The following is a 22,314-nucleotide window of genomic DNA, read 5'->3' on the forward strand; positions in this document are numbered from 1 at the left end:
ATACAGTATATGACTTCTGCCAAAATGCCGCCATGTCGCCTTTGTGCCTATCTGAGACTTGCGTCCCATTACATCGGTGTAGGCAGAACTGGGTCAGAGCACATGAACATGATGCATAGTAAGGTTGTGTAGTAATAACCCCGGGGAGATGTGACATAATGAGAATTGGACCCTCCCTCCCAGATTCGCCTCTTTTGTGGGTATAGTAAGTCTGGCGTAAAGCTGCGATAATGATGGCACCAGCAGAACTTCTGATTGGCTGCTGTGGAGCGACTCCTCCAGCTGACAGTCCTTCAGTCGTCACACGCTATGTCACCTCCAGCCGCAACGTCCTGATGACGTTACTTGTCATTCCCACTGGAATCTTAAATGGGAAAATGACAGACATGAGGGTCTGATTCTGAGTCCCACGCAACGCAGATATTCACTAAACAATTGATTGCTGCTGCGCATCCATCTATGGGCCATATTCAATTAACGGCGATAATATCGCTTGATATCGCCGATTCCAGCATGCGTGCTCTCGGTTTTTGTCAGAAAAACAGGCAAAAACGGGTACGGGTAGGTGCAATAAATTACCAGGCAAAAACAGGCGAAAAGGTCAGGACATCTAGGAAAAGAGGTCTGTACCACAAAAATAAGGCTAACGTCCATAGGAAATTCATTTAGAAGTGTATTAGTAGCTGTAATTTACGTAAAAATTTGAAAAATTATAGAAAGTTATTTTTTTTTCTGGGAAATTACTGCTGCATCCATACAGCCCCCGGAAATACCAGACCCAGGGGCCTATTCATTAACACATAAAACTCTCTGGAAGTAATTTAGAGCTGGCATGGAGTTCTACCTAATTACCGGGGGAATCCATCATTCCTCCTCTCCATAACTATCTATTCCGGAAAGCTGTCATCTGTGCGATGACAGCTTATCGGGAAATAGATACTTTTCCCTGTCTATACTACCTTACCGCAGCTGTAATCAGTGCTGCGCATACGCCGTTACCTTCACAAAAGCAGCGCATGTGCAGCACTGATTACAGCTGCGGTAAAACATTTTATTTTCTTTCTAAACTTTACTGTGTTCTGCTGGGAGAACACAGTATCAGAGCAGCAGCCGGAGCCTGAGAAGGGACCAGAGTGTCGGAGGGAGCCGGCGGAGGACCTGCCCAGCTGACAGCAGGTAAGTGTAACCACTATACGCCACCTGAGAGTGCCGTTTGGTAACACCATCAAATCCCGAAAATACATACTTTTCGGAATTTGATGAATAGCATAATTTCCATTTCCCCTTACTAATGTACTAAGGGCCTGATTCAGACCCGCTCACGAGCGCATGGCGCTTGCAAGCTGGTCGATGGTCGGCCAGTGCGTGTGCGAGCCCCGGACAGAGTGAGAACTTCACTCGCCTCGGGGCTTGCTACAAAACGGGCAGCTGTTGATGTTGATCGACAGCTCGCCCCGTTTTGTAGGCAGGGAGGGGGGGTGGCTGGATAAACAGAGGCGTTCCCGAAGGAACGCCTACCATTTGTGAGCGGCCCTACTGACATCATTCGTGATGTCAGTAGTGAACTTCCTGCTCTATTAGAGCAGGAAGTTCACTCGAGCTTGCGGGAACTGAGACCCTACCACAAGGGTCTCGTCACAAGCCCAATGGTGTCGATAATCGCGACCATCTCCAGGCCGCTCGCAAAAGCTGATTCAGAGCGAGCGCTCGCGACTAGCGAGCGACTCTGAATCAGGCCCTAATATACTAATGTACTAATGTATGGGGAGTATGGAAATTAACGTAGGCGGACTTAACCAGGAGATGTCAGTGATCAATGATATCTCCTGTAAGTGTCATCATGAATACTAAAATAACGGTAATTAAGGAAAATGTCCTTAAAAACTTTATTTTAGTGTTGATGAATAGGCGAATACGTTAAACCCATTTTCAACTAATTTTCTTTTTTTTTTAACCTAAAACTTGACAGGTCATTTTTGGCCAAATTGCAAACAACTTTATCATTGGGGTGGGGGGGGGGGGGGTTGTCCAAAGGGTTCTGAAAGGAATCCCTACATTTTTGGCCAAAACTAAGGACTTTGCTTTTTTTTCACCTAGTCTGAGATGGTGAAAACTTTTCGCCTACTTCACACTATCCAATTATCGTGGGGTGCAATAATATCACACAAAAATCGACGGTAATCGGCCAATATTATTACCGATAATTGAATAAGGCCTTAAGCTTCTAAAAAGTCTCCCAGTGCATGCATCATGCAGTGTGTGCGCACAATCACGTGCTGTGTACGCACAGAGGAGCAGTTGTCATGGAGACACAAGATCAGAAACGTTTTGATGATTTTTTGGCGGTGACTGGGCGATGCCTGGGCGTTCCTGAGAGGTGACTGGGTGATGACTGGGCGTTCCTGGGAGGTGACTGGGCGTTGACTGGGCGTTCCTGGGAGGTGACTGGGCGATGACTGGGCGTTCCTGGGAGGTGACTGGGCGATGACTGGGCGATGACTGGGCGTTCCTGGGAGGTGACTGGGCGATGACTGTGCATTCCTGGGAGGTGACTGGGCGATGACTGTGCATTCCTGGGAGGTGACTGGGCGATGACTGGGCGTTCCTGGGAGGTGACTGGGAGATGACTGGGCATTCCTGGGAGGTGACTGGGCGATGACTGGGCATGCCTGGGAGGTGACTGGGCGATGACTGGGCATTCCTGGGAGGTGACAGGGTGATGACTGGGCATTCCTGGGAGGTGACTGGGTGATGACTGGGCATTCCTGGGAGGTGACTGGGCGATGACTGGGCATTCCTGGGAGGTGACTGGGCGATGACTGGGCATTCCTGGGAGGTGACTGGGCGATGACTGGGCGTTCCTGGGAGGTGACTGGGCGATGACTGGGCGTGCCTGGGAGGTGACTGGGTGATGACTGGGCATTCCTGGGAGGTGACTGGGTGATAACTGTGCGTCCCTGGGAGGTGACTGGGCGATGACTGGGCGTTCCTGGGAGGTGACTGGGCGATGACTGGGCGTTCCTGGGAGGTGACTGGGTGATAACTGTGCGTCCCTGGGAGGTGACTGGGCGATGACTGGGCGTTCCTGGGAGGAGACTGGGTGATCACTGGGCGTTCCTGGGAGGTGACTGGGTGGTGACTATACAGGCGCACAGAGATGGTCCACCTTATGGGCGTGTCACGGGCGCACCGCTGAAGTGTTTGCATACACAGACATTGAATCACTTGCACTGGGGCCGTACTCTGCCGGATGATCTGCGCCAAGCATCGGGCTGCTGTGAGTGTAGATGGTGCAACCAGTGCTGGCATCGGGCAGTATCTGAGCTAAAGACGATTACGGTGGGAGTCCCAGCAATACTGATAAAAGACGCGCACACGGCTGCCGCAGCGCCTGGCTCTGAGTCAAACGCGTTATATAGAAAATACAACGTTTATTCGTGATACTTCATTATGTTATTATATTGTTTGTGTACAAATAGCGCATCACAACTTATATATTTACATCTAGCCATATCTGCTCGCCATTGTACATACTGTACACACGTGTATCCCAGCAAAAATACTAATGTTTTTTATTTAAACCTATCTTACATTAAGTTTGTACACATTTATAATAAAATCTGTATGGAGCTCAACATGCATCAAACTTTGCATGAGGCCCTTTGTGGGAATTATATCACACAGTTATTTCTGTACATTATAATGCAATGCAGTGCTACAACGTACACGCTATGGTTAAGAATTTCCACTTAAATTTACCTACAGTATGACCTACAGCTGTGATTGTGGTCCTATAAATGTCAGTAGAGCAAATCAAAGTAAAATATTCTGCTGTTAGAACATGTACTGTATCTGCGCATTTATAATTTCGCAGTCATAGCTGCTGTACTGTACAGACTGACCACAGCTGGTCACGTGCGCTGTACAGACTGACCCCAGCTGGTCACGTGTGCTGTACTGTACAGACTGACCCCAGCCTGTCACATGTGCTGTACTGTACAGACTGACCCCAGCTGGTCACGTGTGCTGTACTATACAGACTGACACCAGCAGGTCACGTGTGCTGTACTGTACAGACTGACACTAACTGGTCATGTGTGCTGTACTGTACAGACTGACCCCAGCTGGTCACGTATGCTGTACTGTACAGATTGACTCCAGCTGGACACGTGTGCTGTACTGTACAGACTGACCCCAGCTGGTCACGTGTGCTGAACTGCACAGACTGACCCCAGCTGGTCACGTGTGCTGTACTGTACAGACTGACCCCAGCTGGTCACGTGTGCTGTACTGTACTGACTGACCCCAGCAGGTCACGTGTGCTGGGAAATAACTGTACAACACTTACAGATAGATGATGAGTACAAAACCACATCGGTCACACTGAGAACATATTGTATATAATTATTGTCTGCTGTATGTTTGGCTAAATTATTATTTTTTTTGTTTCCTCTACAGGGGAATAATAATGGACCATACCCAACCAGATTTATAACCTACACGATAACGTCCACTCAAAAAACTCAATTTATTCATGATGTGAAATTATGATAAAAGTATAAGAATTTATAGAAAGATTAATACAAAATGTATTTCCTTCCATTGCTCAGTGACCGCGGTGCTCTGCTCATCACAGCAATGATAATCGGGTGCTGTACCTATCTCCCTATAGTTAGCGCACAAAGCCTCTTCCCCAGGCTGGAGAACGTGGCTGCGTTTAAGCCAATCTCTATAGAGCCCCCTAACGCAACGTGTGGCTTTCTGCAGCGGAGCGTTTTCTGCCACAGTGATGAGGACGTACGAAGCATTCAGAGCTGCACTCAGCGCTTCTGTGTTCAAGATTGCCCCTATCGCTCCGTCTCCTCGCTCTACCACCCGCTTCTTCTGGGCGACCTTGGGACCTGCGTGAGGAAGGACAGGAGTGACTCCCACCCTAAGTCCAGCAACAGTTCCAGCAGCTTCATTTTTTATGATCACAGGGACTGCGTTGTCACAGCGCCAGCTTTAGGAGTTGGAGGCTCGTTTACGCTCACCGTGTGGCTGAAACCTGAGCAAGATGGTGTAATGTAAGTACCGATGCTCTGTTACTCTGCCCTGCATATAAAGGCCAACAGCTCAGAGACATTTCCGAATAAAAATAAGCATCTGCAACAGAGGTTATAGCAGCATAATATCAGTGTTATGCAACCGCGTCTTGTGTAATTACGCCTGGTTAATGTTTTAGATCATATAAAATTGTAGACGCTAAAAAAAAAAAACATAGGAAAGGTATATATTATATTAGAGGTGTGGGCAGGCCCCCGTGTTTTGGTTTTAGATATAGATTGAACTTTGGCCCTCATTCAGAGCCGTTCGCTATTTGTGGTCGCTCGTTTAAAAACAAGGGGTGGCTATTCAAATGATCCGTACGCACATTGCAGTCTGTTCACACCTCTAAGTCTGAACGAGCGAGCAAAACATACGCTCGTTTATTTGTTAAAAACGCCCCCTGGCCGCTCGCATCCTACGTCATGTCCGCTATTTATTAGATTAATCGAGTACATCGACCAGCGTATGAACTGCTCGCTATTCTTGTGGTTGGTGTTTGCTACCACAAATTTGCGAGCAGTTCTGGCTATAAAATAACCCAGTGACGTGGTCACTGACGCTGCTGTTTTAAATATGCACACCCATAAAACGCCCGTTTTGACCTTTAAGCACGCCTGCGTTCGGATCTCCACTCCCCATTTTCAAGCACCTTCCCCTGTTACCACCCACATACGCCTCATTCTGTCACTCAAAATAGCAGGCACTCGCTATATTGCGTACCAACGATTTTCGGCCGCACTGACTGGTTCGCGCATGCGTACTAAAAACCGTACGCATGCGCAGATGTGCAAACATCGCTCGGAACGAGCGTACTGCCGCTAACGAGCGGCTCTGAATGAGGGCCTTTGTGTTTTGGATCTGGGTTTTTTTTTTTTTTTTCAATTGATTCAAAGTTTTAAAAACAGTTAAAATCATATTATTTTTGCAATCCAAAGCTGAAATTCAAATTTAAAATCTGAATTCCGAACCTTTTGAAGATCAGGGGGCATATTTATCAAAGTTCGATTTTACTTTCGTTTTGAAGTTTGATTTAGCTCACCTCAAACCGAATCAAATTTAGTTCAAATCCCTCATTTACTAATATTCGATTTTAGAAGCATTTTCTAATTCAAATTCGATTTGGTTCAGTTTTGAATAGTGATTTGCTGTTCGATTTAGCATATTCATGTACAAGTCAAACAGCAAATCCCACTTCAAAACGAACTGCAAATCCTCGACTGAATAGAACTGCCTCATACTTTTGACTTTCAGCATGAGCAGTTCGTGTTCACACAGATACATGCATACATCAGTGAGATGCCTGCATGTATCTTACTTTAACAAGCTTAGAAAGAGTTAAATTATTAAAAAAAAATTATGTGGGGCCCCCCCCTAAAACAGAGCCAGCCTTGGACTTTCATAGCCACTCCTGGTTGTCTAAGCACAGGGGAAAAATTGCGTAGGGTTCCACTGTACTTAGCACAACCAGCACTGGACTCTGATCCTGTCCTGGTTCTGGAATCACAGGGGAAAAAATTGTGTAGGGTCCCTCTGTAATCTCCAGAACCAGCACCAGAAGCCTTTGTAGCGGAGCATCAGCCCTGCCCGCTAGTCAGCCCAGGCCAGGGATCTCTGGGGAGTTGGGGACCCCTCCAATAAAGGGGTCCCCCTCTCCAGGGCACCCCTAGCCTAGGCTGATAGCCCAGGGCTATCCCCACCACCCCTGATAGTGTAAGTGTAGTGCATTTGAAATAGTACTAAATATTGCCTTTTGCTGTGAAACTGCAGGTCCCAGCAAACCTCCCCCGCATGCTGGTACTTGAATAACCACAAGTACCAGCATTCGGGGCCTGATGGTACCTGTAGTTCCACTGCAAAAGCAATATTACAAAAATCACAGGACACACACACCGTACACAGTATAAGTTTATTAAACATACATGCACTCACACATGTACTCATACTCACCTATGTATCCCTGTAGCATCAGTCCCCTTCTCCAGTAGATTATCCATAGGGTACCTGTGGTAAAAAAAACATAATCACTGTCTCCTATGCGTGGATCGGTCCTCTTCAGTCCAAAGTAGGCATCCATGGTCTTCTTAAAATAAAAAAACTAGTAAACACGAGCTACGCAACAGATAACAAATATGATGGTTGTTATCTCCCGAATGAAGAACTTGGATGCGGCTCTAGCCTTTGTAGAGCTGTATCTGAGCGTTCATTGGTTGAGAGAGGTTAGCCCCTGCCTCTCTCAGCCAAAGAACGGCTCCCACCATTGAAGTCAATGTAGAGCCGCAGGGAACAAAAGTTTATTTTGCGGTTCCCACCATTGACTTCAATTGAGGGAGACGTTCATTGGCTGAGAGAGGCGGGGGCTGACCTCTCTCAACCAAGGAACGCTCAGATGCAGCTCTACAAGGGCAGAAGCCGTGTCAGCGCTTCATTTGGGAAGTAACAACCATCGTGGTTGTTACTTAGTGTGTGGTTCGGGTTTTATTTATTTTAAGAAGACCATGGATGCCTACAGGGAGAAGTGGTCCACTCCAGGTAATGTACAGCCATGGCCAAAAGTTAAGAGATTGACACAAGTATTGGTATCACAAAGTTTGCTGCTTCAGTGTTTTTAGACCTTTTTGTCAGATGTTACTATGGTATACCGAAGTAACATTACAGGATTTCATAAGTGTCAGATGTTACTATGGTATACTGAGGTAACATTACAGGATTTCATAAGTGTCAGATGTTACTATGGTATACTGAGGTAACATTACAGCATTACATAAGTGTCAGATGTTACTATGGTATACTGAGGTAACATTACAGCATTACATAAGTGTCAGATGTTACTATGGTATACTGAGGTAACATTACAGCATTACATAAGTGTCAGATGTTACTATGGTATACTGAGGTAACATTACAGCATTACATAAGTGTCAGATGTTACTATGGTATACTGAGGTAACATTACAGCATTACATAAGTGTCAGATGTTACTATGGTATACTGATGTAACATTACAGCATTACATAAGTGTCAGATGTTACTATGGTATGCTGAGGTAACATTACAGCATTAGATAAGTGTCAGATGTTACTATGGTATACTGAGGTAACATTACAGCATTACATAAGTGTCAGATGTTACTATGGTATACTGAAGTAACATTACAGGATTTCATAAGTGTCAGATGTTACTATGGTATACTGAGGTAACATTACAGCATTACATTAGTGTCAGATGTTACTATGGTATACTGAGGTAACATTACAGCATTACATAAGTGTCAGATGTTACTATGGTATACTGAGGTAACATTACAGTATTACATAAGTGTCAGATGTTACTATGGCATACTGAGGTAACATTACATAAGTGTCAGATGTTACTATGGTATACTGAGGTAACATTTCAGCATTACATAAGTGTCAGATGTTACTATAGTAAATACCCAAATGCAAATCACTCAAAAATCTCAATCGAACTATAGTAAATTTACCCCCAGAACTGTGACTTGGTTCTGTCCGGATCTCCTCAGGAGATCAGAACCGTAACTTGGATGTGTCCGATTCCCGAAATTTGGGTAGATTTGGGTTGCTAGAGAACCAAACACCACATCTCTAATTATTATTATTACTATTATTAATATTATTATTATGTGCGCTACCTTCCACCGCTTCTCTGTCATGCTGGGGACATACTGATAATTCTTTACCAAGGGCTGCCTTGACGACTATACCCCTAATACATTTTGACACTGGACTGATCTCTTCTTGTGAGATGAGTTTAAAATAAGTTGTATATCAGTCATCAACATCTAATTAATTAAATTACATTTAGAACAATAATTATGATTTGAAAAGTGGGCAAAGCAAACAAATACAACATTTTTTTACATTATGGGGCCCCCTGGCATGTGCTCCCATCCCCATATGGGCAGTCATGACTGTACCTATCCATGTTATGCGGCAAACAAACTTTCGTGTCCCCAAATACAGTAAGTAGTAACTACCCTATAGGTAACATACTGTGTATAAGGCATGGTGTGACAAAAGGTTTTAAAGGAATACAGTTAGCGAGGAAAACGTAACTAATACATTTCACAGAACTGAGATACTTGTACAAATTACTTCCGATATTCCCTTTAAATACGATCCTTTAAAAAAAACAAAAAAACATCTGCACAAAGTCATATTATCTTTAATCTCAATTTTAATTTATTTTTTTCTTGCGTGTCCCCCTCTGCAGCCTCCTTATAATAATTAGTTGATTTTTCGCATATACCCAGAGAATATCTAATGTCCTAATTGGCGGAATAATGAAAACCTATTTGTCTCGAAAATCGCGCTCCCAACAGGGAAGTCACCGCTGACATCCCTTTGAATATATCCACATGTGTGTTAAGATATAATGTGCAATCATTTCTTTGAATTTCCACGGCTCACCTGAGGCAAACTCTTACAAATAGCTGATATCATTAGATACACAATGCAGAGAATCTTGAAGGAATTCCAGCCTATGGCACGGAATTAGGAATTAGGATGAATAGAGTTACCCGCCTTTGTTTAGCGAGGCTGGCGAAGCAGCTAATGAGCCAGTAGTTTAAAGACCAGCGTTAGACAATGTAGCAATACTGTAGCGTTTCTTGTCATTGTATTTTTTTCTGTCTTGAATTTGCGCATGACGGCTTGTTGTGTTAGTTTCAAATGAATGAAAAGGGGCCGTTTACCACGCACTTATAGCGCTGATGAACAGTGGCCTAAAGCAATAAACTTATAGCGAGGAACAGGCAACGGGGAACCGGCGTCTGCGAGATTTCAATACTATAAAGAGGGAAAGATAAATTCTTTTTTGGTGCCTAATTTCTCTTGGATATCTTATCAAAAAGACTGCGACATTCACATATCCGGCGCCGCGAGGTAAACGATCACTCCCGGCAATCTTCTCGCCTATTTGCCACTAGTCATCAGTTTTATAGGTCACATATTTCAAGTTTTATATTTATTATATGAGATATGCAATCTTGTGATTTACATTACTGGAAATAAGTATAAAATCAGCGTACAGTAAGTGTGTGTATGGATAGGAATAAATGTGTCCATACAGTAATTAGCTCAGCGCTGCAGACTAATAATCTGGTTGTAGTTTAGTATGAAGTTCTTGGCTTCTGACGTTACGGATACTTTGAGCCCAGTCAGAGATGAGATGAGCAGTAATTGGGAACGTTGGGCCTAATGGAGTCTCTACAGAATGTGGCTCTGATTCAGAGACGGACGGATTTACCGAGCCGCACACACGCATCTGTGCAAATCCGTCCGCCCCCAAAAGCCGCAGCATGTAAGTCATACACAGAACGGGTCCTACGCAGACCCCAGAACATCGGCGAGGTGCGTTCATCCTTGGATGAAGGTACTGTACATCTCTGAATGCAAGCCCTGTGTGCGGAGGGGACAAGTTCCTTCTATTTCATCATCTGCTTCCTATAACTTTGGGTTAGCATAGGGATCAATACTCCCTATCTGAAGCTAAAATTTCACACGGTCTGACTACAGAAAATGGAACAGACCAGGCTAAAACCAAAGTGAATCAGAGTTCTGTGCTTAGGGCCTGATTCAGAAAGGATCGCTGCAATCGCTCACGCAGTTCTGCTGCGAACGTATGCTAATATGTGCAATCGCAAAGCACTCGCACGGACAACATGTAGACGCCCGCTTTCCCTCTCGCGCATCCATTATACCTTGCAAATACCAGACAAAACATCGGTAACATCGAAGCACATCAGAGCCACTCGCACATGTAAGGCAGGTCTGACCCTACCACTAAATTGCTAACTTTCCTGCACGAAATCTGACTAAAGAGGCTGATATGATATTCCAGACATTATTACTTCTAGATTTAAGGTTCTCGCCACCGTCTCCTAGCACATCTTCATCTTCTTTAAAAAACATATCAGTTTGGCAACGCCATAACCAGGGGCGTCTTAAGAGAGGAGGGGGCCTGTGTGCACTCCCTGTGTGGCGCCCCCTCCTCTCCCCGGTGGCCGGCAGCTGACTGACGCGGCTAGCCAGCCATCGGAGCCTTAGTAGACTGCGGGAACTAGAGTGTGCCTGGAGTCTAGCGCATGCGCAGAACACCGTAAAAATGGCCGCGGAGGCCATTTTCCGGTGTTCTGAGCAGTGCTGACACCTGACGCGGGACCACGGACAGGTGAGTTTAAAATAATATGGTTGCAGGGTGTGCGGTGCGGGGCCCCCGTGGACCCATGTGCCCCACGCACACTGCACCCATTATAGATATGCCACTGGCCATAACTTGGTGTTACGGTGCCCTGTGTCGGCCATGCCCCTAATGCATGACATCATGCTGCGGGGGGGGCAGGACCACTAGGCTGCAGTGTTCAGGGGTCAGGTCTGGAGCACTGGAGCATTTGGGACCTATTATCCAGAGTTCCAAAAACTAGGATGGAAAATATGATATTATGCAGACAGTCCGTCCTCCCAATGCAGGATTAACAGCAGGTTAGCCAGGGCAGTCGCACAGGGGCTCCCACACGAGGGGGCACCACACATAGCTACAGTACATCACTAACCTAAGTAGGTAGCACAATGTCCACGGGAGGTACTGCTTGGCATAATATAAATTGCCACTATATAATTTTGACAATTGTATTGGTTGGGGCCCCCACAAGCTATTTCCTCTGGGGCCCCAACAGACCATCATCTGGCCCTGCCTTCCCCTACAGTCATAATGTGATGCACTGACACACAAGGTACTAAAAGGGAAGGTCATACTATTTCTACCCCTACTTACCTACTCTCTCGGTTGTTATGGGAGGCTCCCGAATTTTATAGTAGCCCCCCGCCCCCTCGGAAGAGTGTCCGGATCTCCTGCAGCCCGCCCATTTCCTAGTAAAGTTGGCAAGATGAGGGATAGTTGCTGTAAATTGTAGCATAATTGCTGCTAATCGCGGCTCTATGTGAAGGAGACAGTGGTAAATGATGCAAAAGTGTAAAATTTAGCCCCGCCCCTCCTCGTGGAACCGCAATTTGTGGCTCTTTGCCATCTAATGATAGGGGAGCCCAGCTCCGCCCCCGAAGTGGTCACCTGTATTACCTCTCCAGGCATCTCCCAGGGGAGGAGTGATACCATGTCTCTGCCGTCACTGTGACTGCTGAACAAATGAAAGAGGATGGGGAAGATAGGCGTAGTGTAGCGGAAGACTGGGGTATTGTGCACATTACACATAGCGTAGAGTAACCCAGCCTTCCTGGTGCAGTTTATGTGAAACATCCAGCTCACAAGATATTATGAAGCTTTGAAGCCTAGAATAACGCGCAGACAGCTCCACATTTATGCTCTATGCCAAGAGGTGGCAACCAGTCAGAGGCAGGATGTACTAAAGGTAAAAATGCTGTAACCCCCCCTTCATTGCTGCCTTTCTTGACACCAGGCCATCCTCCAAAAGTCTTCGTCCTGTGTCATACCAACAGTAAAGCATCCTGAGACCATCCATGTGTGGGGTTGCCTCTCAGCCAAGGGAGTGGGCTCACTCATAATTTTGCCTAAGAACACAGCCATGAATAAAGAATGGTACCAAAACATCCTCCAAGAGCAACTTCTCCCAACCATCCAAGAACAATTTGGTGAGGAACAATGCCTTTTCCAGCATGATGGAGCACCTTGCCATAAGGCAAAAGTGATAACTAAGTGGCTCGGGGAAGAAAAAATCAAAATTTTAGGTCCATGGCCAGGAAACTCCCCAGACCTTAATCCCATTGAGAACTTGTGGTCAATTCTCTAGAGCAGGGGTGGCCAGACTTTTGGACTCGGTGATCTACTTTTAAAATTTGAAACCTTTTGTGATCTGAGCAAAAAAAGGGGGCGTGACCTCACAGCAAGGGACGTGGAGGTATGTCCTGGAAAAATCCCACATCGTTTCCCCAATTCAAATGACTCCACACAACAGCGCAATCTTATTCACATTACACCACATAGTAGTGTCCCTTATTCACGTTACACAATAGTGCCCCTTATACACAATGCCCACAGTAGTGCCCCTTATACAATGCCCACTGTAGTAGTGCCCCTTATGCAATGCCCCCAGTAGTATTGCCCCTTATGCAATTACCACTGTAGTAGTGCCCTTTATACACAATGCCAACAGTAGTGCCCCTTATACACAATGCCCACAGTAGTGCCCCTTATACAATGCCCACTGTAGTAGTGCCCCTTATGCAATGCCCACTATAGTTGTGCCCCTTATGCAATGCCCCCAGTACTAGTGCCCCTTATGCAATGCTCCCAGTAGTAGTGCCCTTTATACAATGCCCCCACTAGTGGTGTCCTTTATGCAATGCCCCCAGTAATTGTGCCCATTATGCAGTTCCCCTGTAGTTGTGCCCATTATGCAATGCCCTCTGTATTAGAGCCCTTTAAGCAATGCCCCTGTAGTTGTGAACATAATGCAATGCCCCCTGTTTTAGAGCCCCTTATGCAGTGCCCCCAGTAGTGCCCTCAGTAGTTCCCTTTATGCATTGCCTCCAGTTGTGCCCTTTATGCAGTGCCCCTTGTACAGTGTGCCCTTTATGTAGTGCCCCCCGTTGAGCCCTTTATGTAGTACCCCCCATTGTGCCCTTTATGCAGTGCCCCCAGTAGTGCCCTTTATGAAGTGCCCCCAGTAATGCCCCTTATACTGTTCCCCCACTAATGCCCCTAGTAGTGCCCCTTATGCTGTGCCCCCAGTACTGGCGCCCCTCCCCTGTGCATTACTTACCTGGCCAGCGCTCCCGTGTAGTCATCTGCTGCCTGCTGCTGGCTGGATCTAATTAGATCACGGGAGATGCGGGTGACATCATTACGTTACCCATGCTCCTGCGCACTGCATCACTGGGAACGCTGGCCTCTGAAGCGATCAAAGGCTTCTTTAGTCTCTGATCACTTCAGAGACCAGCATTCCCAGGAACTGCAGCAAGTTGGTCGCGATCTACTGGCGCGAGCTCCGCAATCTACAGGTACATAGTGATCGAACTTTTGGCCAGCCCTGCTCTAGAGGCGGGTGGACAAATAAAAACTCACAAATCTGACAAACTCCAAGCACTGATTAGGCAAGAATGGGCGGTCACCAGTCAGTATGTGGCCCAGAAGGTGAGTGACAGAATGCCAGGGCGAATTGCAGAGGTCTTGAAAAAGAAGGGTCAGCACTGCAAATATTCACTCTCTGCATAAACTTTATGTAATTGTCAATAAAAGCCTTTGACACTTATGAAATGCTGTAATGTTACCTCAGTATACCATAGCAACATCTGACACTTATGTAATGCTGTAATGTTACTTCAGTATACCATAGTAACATCTGACACTTATGTAATGCTGTAATGTTACCTCAGTATACCATAGTAACATCTGACACTTATGTAATTCTGTAATTAGACATCAGAATACCGTAGTGACATCTGACACTTATGTAATACTGTAATGTTATGTCAGTATGCCATAGTAACATCTGACACTTATGTAATGCGGTAATGTTACCTCAGTATGCCATAGTAACATCTGACACATATAATGCTGTAATGTTACCTCAGTATACCATAGTGACATCTGACACTTATGTAATACTGTAATGTTATGTCAGTATGCCATAGTAACATCTGACACTTATGTAATGTGGTAATGTTACCTCAGTATACCATAGTAACATCTGATACTTATGTAATGCTGTAATGTAACCTCAGTATACCATAGTAAAATCTGACACTTATGTAATACTGTAATGTTATGTCAGTATGCCATAGTAACATCTGACACTTATGTAATGCTGTAATGTTACCTCAGTATGCCATAGTAACATCTGACACTTATATAATGCTGTAATGTTACCTCAGTATACCATAGTAACATCTGACACTTATGTAATACTGTAATGTTATGTCAGTATGCCATAGTAACATCTGACACTTATGTAATGTGGTAATGTTACCTCAGTATGCCATAGTAACATCTGACACTTACATAATGCTGTAATGTTACCTCAGTATACCATAGTAACATCTGATACTTATGTAATGCTGTAATGTTACATCAGTATACCATAGTAACATCTGACACTTATGTAATGCTGTAATGTTACCTCAGTATACCATAGTAACATCTGATACTTATGTAATGCTGTAATGTTACCTCAGTATACCATAGTAAAATCTGACACTTATGTAATACTGTAATGTTATGTCAGTATGCCATAGTAACATCTGACACTTATGTAATACGGTAATGTTACCTCAGTATGCCATAGTAACATCTGACACTTATATAATGCTGTAATGTTACCTCAGTATACCATAGTAACATCTGACACTTATATAATATATAATGCTGTAATGTTATGTCAGTATGCCATAGTAACATCTGACACTTATGTAATGCTAAAATGTTACCTCAGTACACCATAGTAACATCTGACACTTATGTCATGCTGTAATGTTACCTCAGTATACCATAGTAACATCTGACACTTATGAAATGCTGTAATGTTACTTCAGTATGCCATAGTACCATCTGACACTTATGTAATCCTGTAATGTTACCGCAGTATACCATAGTAACATCTGACACTTATATAATGCTGTAATGTTACCTCAGTATACCATAGTAACATCTGACAAAAAGGTCTAATAACACCGAAGCAGCAAACTTTGTGATAACCAATTCTTATGTCATTTTCATAACTTTTTGCCATAGCTGTTCACTCCCGGAACGACCGAGGGGCTCCCAAAAATCGGGTGCTGCATCTGGCCATCCTGAACAGTGCGCAAGTCTCCCAGAGCTGGTCACCCAGGCATGCAGAGAGGAACGTAGCCATTCAGAAAGGCACAGAGCCATGCAGAGGGGTAGAGGGCCACACACCATGCAAAGAGAAAGATGGCCACACAGTCATGCAGAGGGGCACACAGCTATGCAGAGAATCAGAGGGCGACACACAACTGCTGAGGGGCAGGGGGCCACACAGCTATGCAGGGGATTTACAAACACAGATTGAAAATCGAGTCATTATAATAGTGACCACAACAGAGTGAATTTTATGCAAATGGAGCCAAATGTAATATTCAGCGATTTGTGAGAGCCAGCGCTATTCTGAAGAGATAGTAATTAGATATATAAATCAATGACTATGGGGCCTATTCATCAACACTAAAATAAAGTTTTTAAGGACATTTTCATTAATTACCGAAATTTAAGTATTCATGAAGAGACTTAACACAGGAGATATCACTGATTACTGAAATCTCCTTGCTAAATTCCGCCTGCGTTAATTTCCACACTCCCCATACATTAGTATGGGGATATGGAAATTATGGTATTCATCAAATTCCGAAAATTATGTATTTTCGGAATTTGATTGAGTCACTATTCGCCACTGTGAGGTGGCATATAGCAGGTGACACTTACCTGTGTCAGCGTGGATAGGTCCCCCGACGTCTCCCTCCGGCGCTCTGGTGCGTCCTCTTGCTCCGGAGGCTGGTCTGACATGTGTTCTCCCAGCAGAAAACAATAAAGTTTAGAAAACTAAACTACTGTGGTCAGCTGGGAGAACACGTGACAGCCCAGCCACCTTTACCCGGAAGCGCTGCAGCGGGCAGGTAAGTGTGAGGACGGGGGGAGGTCAGCGGAGGGGGACGGGGGGGAGGTCAGTGGAGGTGGGACTGGGGGAGGTGAGCGGGGGGAGAGGAGGTTGGGGGGACACACAAAATTACCGCAGCTGTAGGTAGTGCTGCGCATGCGCTGGCTTTACGAATGTAACGGTGCATGCGCAGCACGGATTTCAGCTGCGGTAAGTTAGTGTAGACAGGGATAACTATCTATTTCCTGAAAAGTTGTCATCGCAAAAATGGCAGCTTTTCAGAATAGATAGTTATGGGGAGGAGGAATGATCAATTCCTCCGGTAATTAGGTAGAACGCCATGCAAGCTCTAAACCTAATTACCTCCAGAGAAAGTTTAGTTATGATGAATAGGCCCCTATTTCAATTAGTTTGAAGGCTAAACCAGGTTATTTGCCTTCAAACTAATTACAGCTTTAAATATGTGACAATTGCCCCAGAATCACTCCGGCTCTTGCAAATCACTGATATTACATTTGGCTTCATGTGTACAAAATTCACAGTTTCGTGGTCACTATTTTATTACTCACTTTTTCAGACTCTCAGTTGGGCCTCATTCAGAGTTGGTTAATGCAAAATGAAGCAAGTAACCGTGTGCCTTGGTAAATCATTGTTGTAATATAAAGTAGAGGCTGCTCAAATCAACCTAATGGTCTTTCACTGCTTACTCTAGACTAGAAAACATGTCCCCCCGCTCTCCGCAAGACACCAGCAGTAAGATGTGAATGATGAGAATAGAAATCCAGAGATCATTAGCAAAAATATGTTTAAGCACCGGGCCCGTATGTGTTCGGCAGTCTGGATGCCGATGCTTACATTAACAACGTCAGAATACTGACGCCGGTCAGAAGGTAAGTAACAGGGTTGGTTAGGGGAGGGTTAGGTTTAGGGGTTAGGAGCTAGGGGGAGGGTTAGGTTTAGGGTGCGGGGAGGGGAGGGTTAGGTTTAGGGGTTAGGCGCTAGGGGGAGGGTTAGGTTTAGGGTGCGGGGAGAGGATGGTTAGGTTTAGGCACCAGGATGGGAGGGTTAGGGAGAGAGGAAGGGTTAGCAATACATAGCGACCACCAAGTGATGGTATATTAACCCTGTCAGGATTCTGACCGTCTGTATCCCATCTGTAGGTATTACATAATGATCCTACCGGGCCACGTCATGGCGTCTCTGTACCGCTGTCCCCAATGCTACATGATAATAGCACCCACTTTGGGACATATAATTACATACTGTTATGCCACATGATAATAACATATATATTAATATATTTCAGTTGAGAGCCAACTCACCTGGAGGTAACCCAGCATCCTCCAAAGAGAACTACAGGAACCAGCACACCCTCCAAATGCTGGTCCCCTCTCACAACAGTAATATAAAATAGTGGTTGCTCAAAACAACCTAATGGTCTTTCACAGGTGCATGAAATGGGGGGAGGGGTTTAATCTAGACAAGAATAAGGTAATGACTTGTTGCCCTGCAGGTGGGGCAGGGAGTGAAAGCAGTGCCTCCAAACTCAAATCTACATAGGAGTGAAGCTGTGCAGCATTTGTGTCCTCATACAGCGAGCACGTTAAACAGCCCTTCTAATCGTGCCATGCTGTAGCGTGACTTGGTAGCACCGATCGTCTTTTCGTGCAACATTTTACCTACAATTGCGTCTTATTCGCACAGTGATGTGAATAGGTAGAATGCGCAGTACAGATCCAGCGCAGATCTATGTAAGCCATGCGGTAAGCATACGTCTCTGAATAAGGCCCCTATGTCTCCTATGCTTGAAGACACCTCTGCGCATTGGCGGCTGCATCACATGATGCGTTGCTTGCATCCCACACAGGACCACAATTTTCGAAACCATAGCCGGCAAATACATGAGGTCACCACCAGAGCGAGGGTTAAAAACAATTTATGAGTTTGAATTAACACTTAGCAAAAAACAAAAGGACGATTGGTTTCTTGTCCTCCAAAAAAATAAGCAAATAAACAAACATGAGTACAATATTGTTTCCCTAAAAAAGAAACACTTACAAATATTTTAAATGCCCCCCAAAAAATAAAAATTGTTAGCTAATTGATTGTTTGACCCAGAAATTAGCAGCTGAGTAGTTCACCTGCATTCGGATTTTAGCTACTAAAAAAGGTGTATTTCCTAAACACCTTACAAGCACATTTGCAATTAAAAGATGATTGTTTTTGTGACCTTAATTGATAAATCGCTACACCATGGATGAGCCCAGGGAAGTACGAAGAGACCATCGTCATTGTGGTAGACTATACCAGACCACAAGCTGAGCGAGCAGTCTTAACGGAAATTGGATGAGACAGTGACGTATCACTTGTTCCGTTCACATGTGGCGCTCGCATAAGATAATTTATGTACGCCCAAAAACCGCCTCGACACGCCTGCATTTTTCCATCTCCACCCCCGTCACCTCCCCAAAACGGACAATTCTGACAATCACATTTGACATGTCACTTCCTGTTCGCTGTGTCTATGATCAACTGAAAAATGACCGCAATCAGATGTACGCACATGCGCACTGTTACAACGACGCATGCGTGGTTGTACAACATCGACTGACTATGAACGAGCGGCCGCTTACGAGCGGCTCTGAATCAGGGCCAGAGTGACAGAACACAGAATTGCAGAACACAGAATGACAGTAAACAGAGTGACAGTACACAGAGTGACAGAACACAGAGTGACAGTACACAGAGTGACAGTAAACAGAGTGACCGAACACAGTATGACAGAACACAGAATGACAGTACACAGAGTGACAGAACACATAATAACAGTACACAGAGTGACAGAACAGAGAGTGACAGAATAGAGAGTAACAGGACAGAGAGGGACAGTACACAGAGTGACAGAACACAGAGTGACAGAACACAGAGTGACGGAACACAGATTGACAGTACACATAATGACAGTATACAGAGTGACAGAACACAGAATGACAGTACACAGAGTGACAGTACACAGAGTGACAGAACATAGAATGACAGTACACAGTGACAGTACACAGAGTGACAGTACACAGATTGACAGTACACAGATTGACAGTACACAGAATGACAGTAAACCGAGTGACCGAACACAGTATGACAGAACACAGAATGACAGTACACAGAGTGACAGTACACAGAGTGACAGAACACATAATAAAATAACAGTACACAGAGTGACAGTACACAGAGTGACAGAACAGAGAATAACAGAACAGAGAGAGACAGTACACAGAGTGACAGAACACATAATGACAGTACACAGAGTGACAGTATACAGAGTGACAGAACACAGAATGACAGTACACAGAGTGACAGTACACACAATTACAGTACACAGAGTGACAGAACACAGAGTGACAGTACACAGTGACAGAACACAGAATGACAGTACACAGAGTGACAGTACACAGAGTGACAGTACACATAACGACATTACACAGAGTGTCAGAACACAGAATGACAGTACACAGATTGACAGTACACACAATTACAGTACACAGAGTGACAGAACACAGAGTGACAGTACACAGTGACAGAACACAGAATGACAGTACACAGAGTGACAGTACACAGAGTGACAGTACACATAATGACAGTACACAGAGTGTCAGAACACAGAATTACAGTACACAGAGTGACAAAACACAGAATGACAGTATACAGAGTGACAGTACACAAAGTGACAGAGCACAGAGTGACAGTGCACAGAATGACAGTACACAGAGTGACAGAACACAGCGTGACAGTACACAGCGTGACAGAACACAGAGTGACAGTACACAAAGTGACAGAGCACAGAGTGACAGTACACAGAGTGACAGTACACAGAGTGACAGTACACAGAGTGTCAGAACACAGAATTACAGTACACAGAGTGACAAAACACAGAATGACAGTATACAGAGTGACAGTACACAAAGTGACAGAGCACAGAGTGACAGTGCACAGAATGACAGTACACAGAGTGACAGAACACAGAGTGACAGTACACAGAGTGACAGAACACAGAGTGACAGTACACAGAGTGACAGTACACAGAGTGACAGAGCACAGAGTGACAGTACACAGAGTGACAGAACACAGAGTGACAGTACACAGAGTGACAGTACACAGAGTGTCAGAACACAGAATTACAGTACACAGAGTGACAAAACACAGAATGACAGTATACAGAGTGACAGTACACAAAGTGACAGAGCACAGAGTGACAGTGCACAGAATGACAGTACACAGAGTGACAGAACACAGCGTGACAGTACACAGCGTGACAGAACACAGAGTGACAGAACACAGAGTGACAGTACACAGAGTGACAGAACACAGAGTGACAGTACACAGAGTGACAGTACACAGAGTGACAGAGCACAGAGTGACAGTACACAGAGTGACAGAACACAGAGTGACAGTACACAGAGTGACAGTACACAGAATGACAGTACACAGAGTGACAATAGTGCCATGTTATGGCTATTCTGAAATATAAGGCATTGGATTGAGTTATAGAAAATTAAATATACATCTCACAAAGCAGAAAAGGTAAAAGCATTAGAGAAATAATAATGTCTCCCTCCCATTTAGGCTGCATTTGATTTTCCCGTATACAGTATGTTTGCAGGAAGTTGATTTTTGATCTTTTTTCTATTTACTTCTCAAGGTGTGTGATAGAACAGTCAGCTGATGGGCAGATGGTGTTTAAACTCACAATATCGGAGAAAGAAACCATGTTTCATTATCGCACAGTAACTGGTTTGCAGCCTCCTATAAAAGTAATGACTCAGGGGAGATTTCCTGCAAAGACATGGATTCATCTCAGTGTGCAGGTGAGTAGCAAATATACATACTGTAACATGCGTTATATGTACATGATGATATATACATACTGTAACATGCGTTATATGTACATGATGATATATACATACTGTAACATGCGTTATATGTACATGATGATATATACATACTGTAACATGCGTTATATGTACATAAAGGAATATACATACTGTAACATGTGTTATATGTACATGATGATATATACATACTGTAACATGCGTTATATGTACATAAAGGAATATACATACTGTAACATGCGTTATATGTACATAAAGGAATATACATACTGTAACATGCGTTATATGTACATGATGATATATACATACTGTAACATGCGTTATATGTACATGATGATATATACATACTGTAACATGCGTTATATGTACATGATGATATATACATACTGTAACATGCGTTATATGTACATGATGATATATACATACTGTAACATGCGTTATATGTACATGATGATATATACATACTGTAACATGCGTTATATGTACATGATGATATATACATACTGTAACATGCGTTATATGTACATGATGATATATACATACTGTAACATGCGTTATATGTACATAAAGGAATATACATACTGTAACATGCGTTATATGTACATGATGATATATACATACTGTAACATGTGTTATATGTACATGATGATATATACATACTGTAACATGCGTTATATGTACATGATGATATATACATACTGTAACATGCGTTATATGTACATGATGATATATACATAC

At 44.2% G+C, this 22,314-nt stretch overlaps 1 protein-coding gene across 1 annotated transcript in view; it reads left to right on the forward strand.

Moving 5' to 3' along the window:
- The first annotated feature begins 4,587 nt into the window (after nt 1–4,587).
- The window catches only part of LOC148453899 (usherin-like), a 184,155-nt gene continuing 166,428 nt past the window's right edge, over nt 4,588–22,314 (forward strand). Inside the window, exons 1-2 of the mRNA XM_088461547.1 lie at nt 4,588–5,066; nt 21,387–21,552. Coding sequence (XP_088317673.1) covers nt 4,588–5,066; nt 21,387–21,552 — 645 coding nt within the window. The remainder of the gene's footprint in view (nt 5,067–21,386; nt 21,553–22,314) is intronic.

This window comes from Taudactylus pleione, unplaced genomic scaffold (assembly GCF_031769625.1).
Source record: "Taudactylus pleione unplaced genomic scaffold, aTauple2 ptg001063l, whole genome shotgun sequence".
NCBI lineage: Eukaryota > Metazoa > Chordata > Amphibia > Anura > Myobatrachidae > Taudactylus > Taudactylus pleione.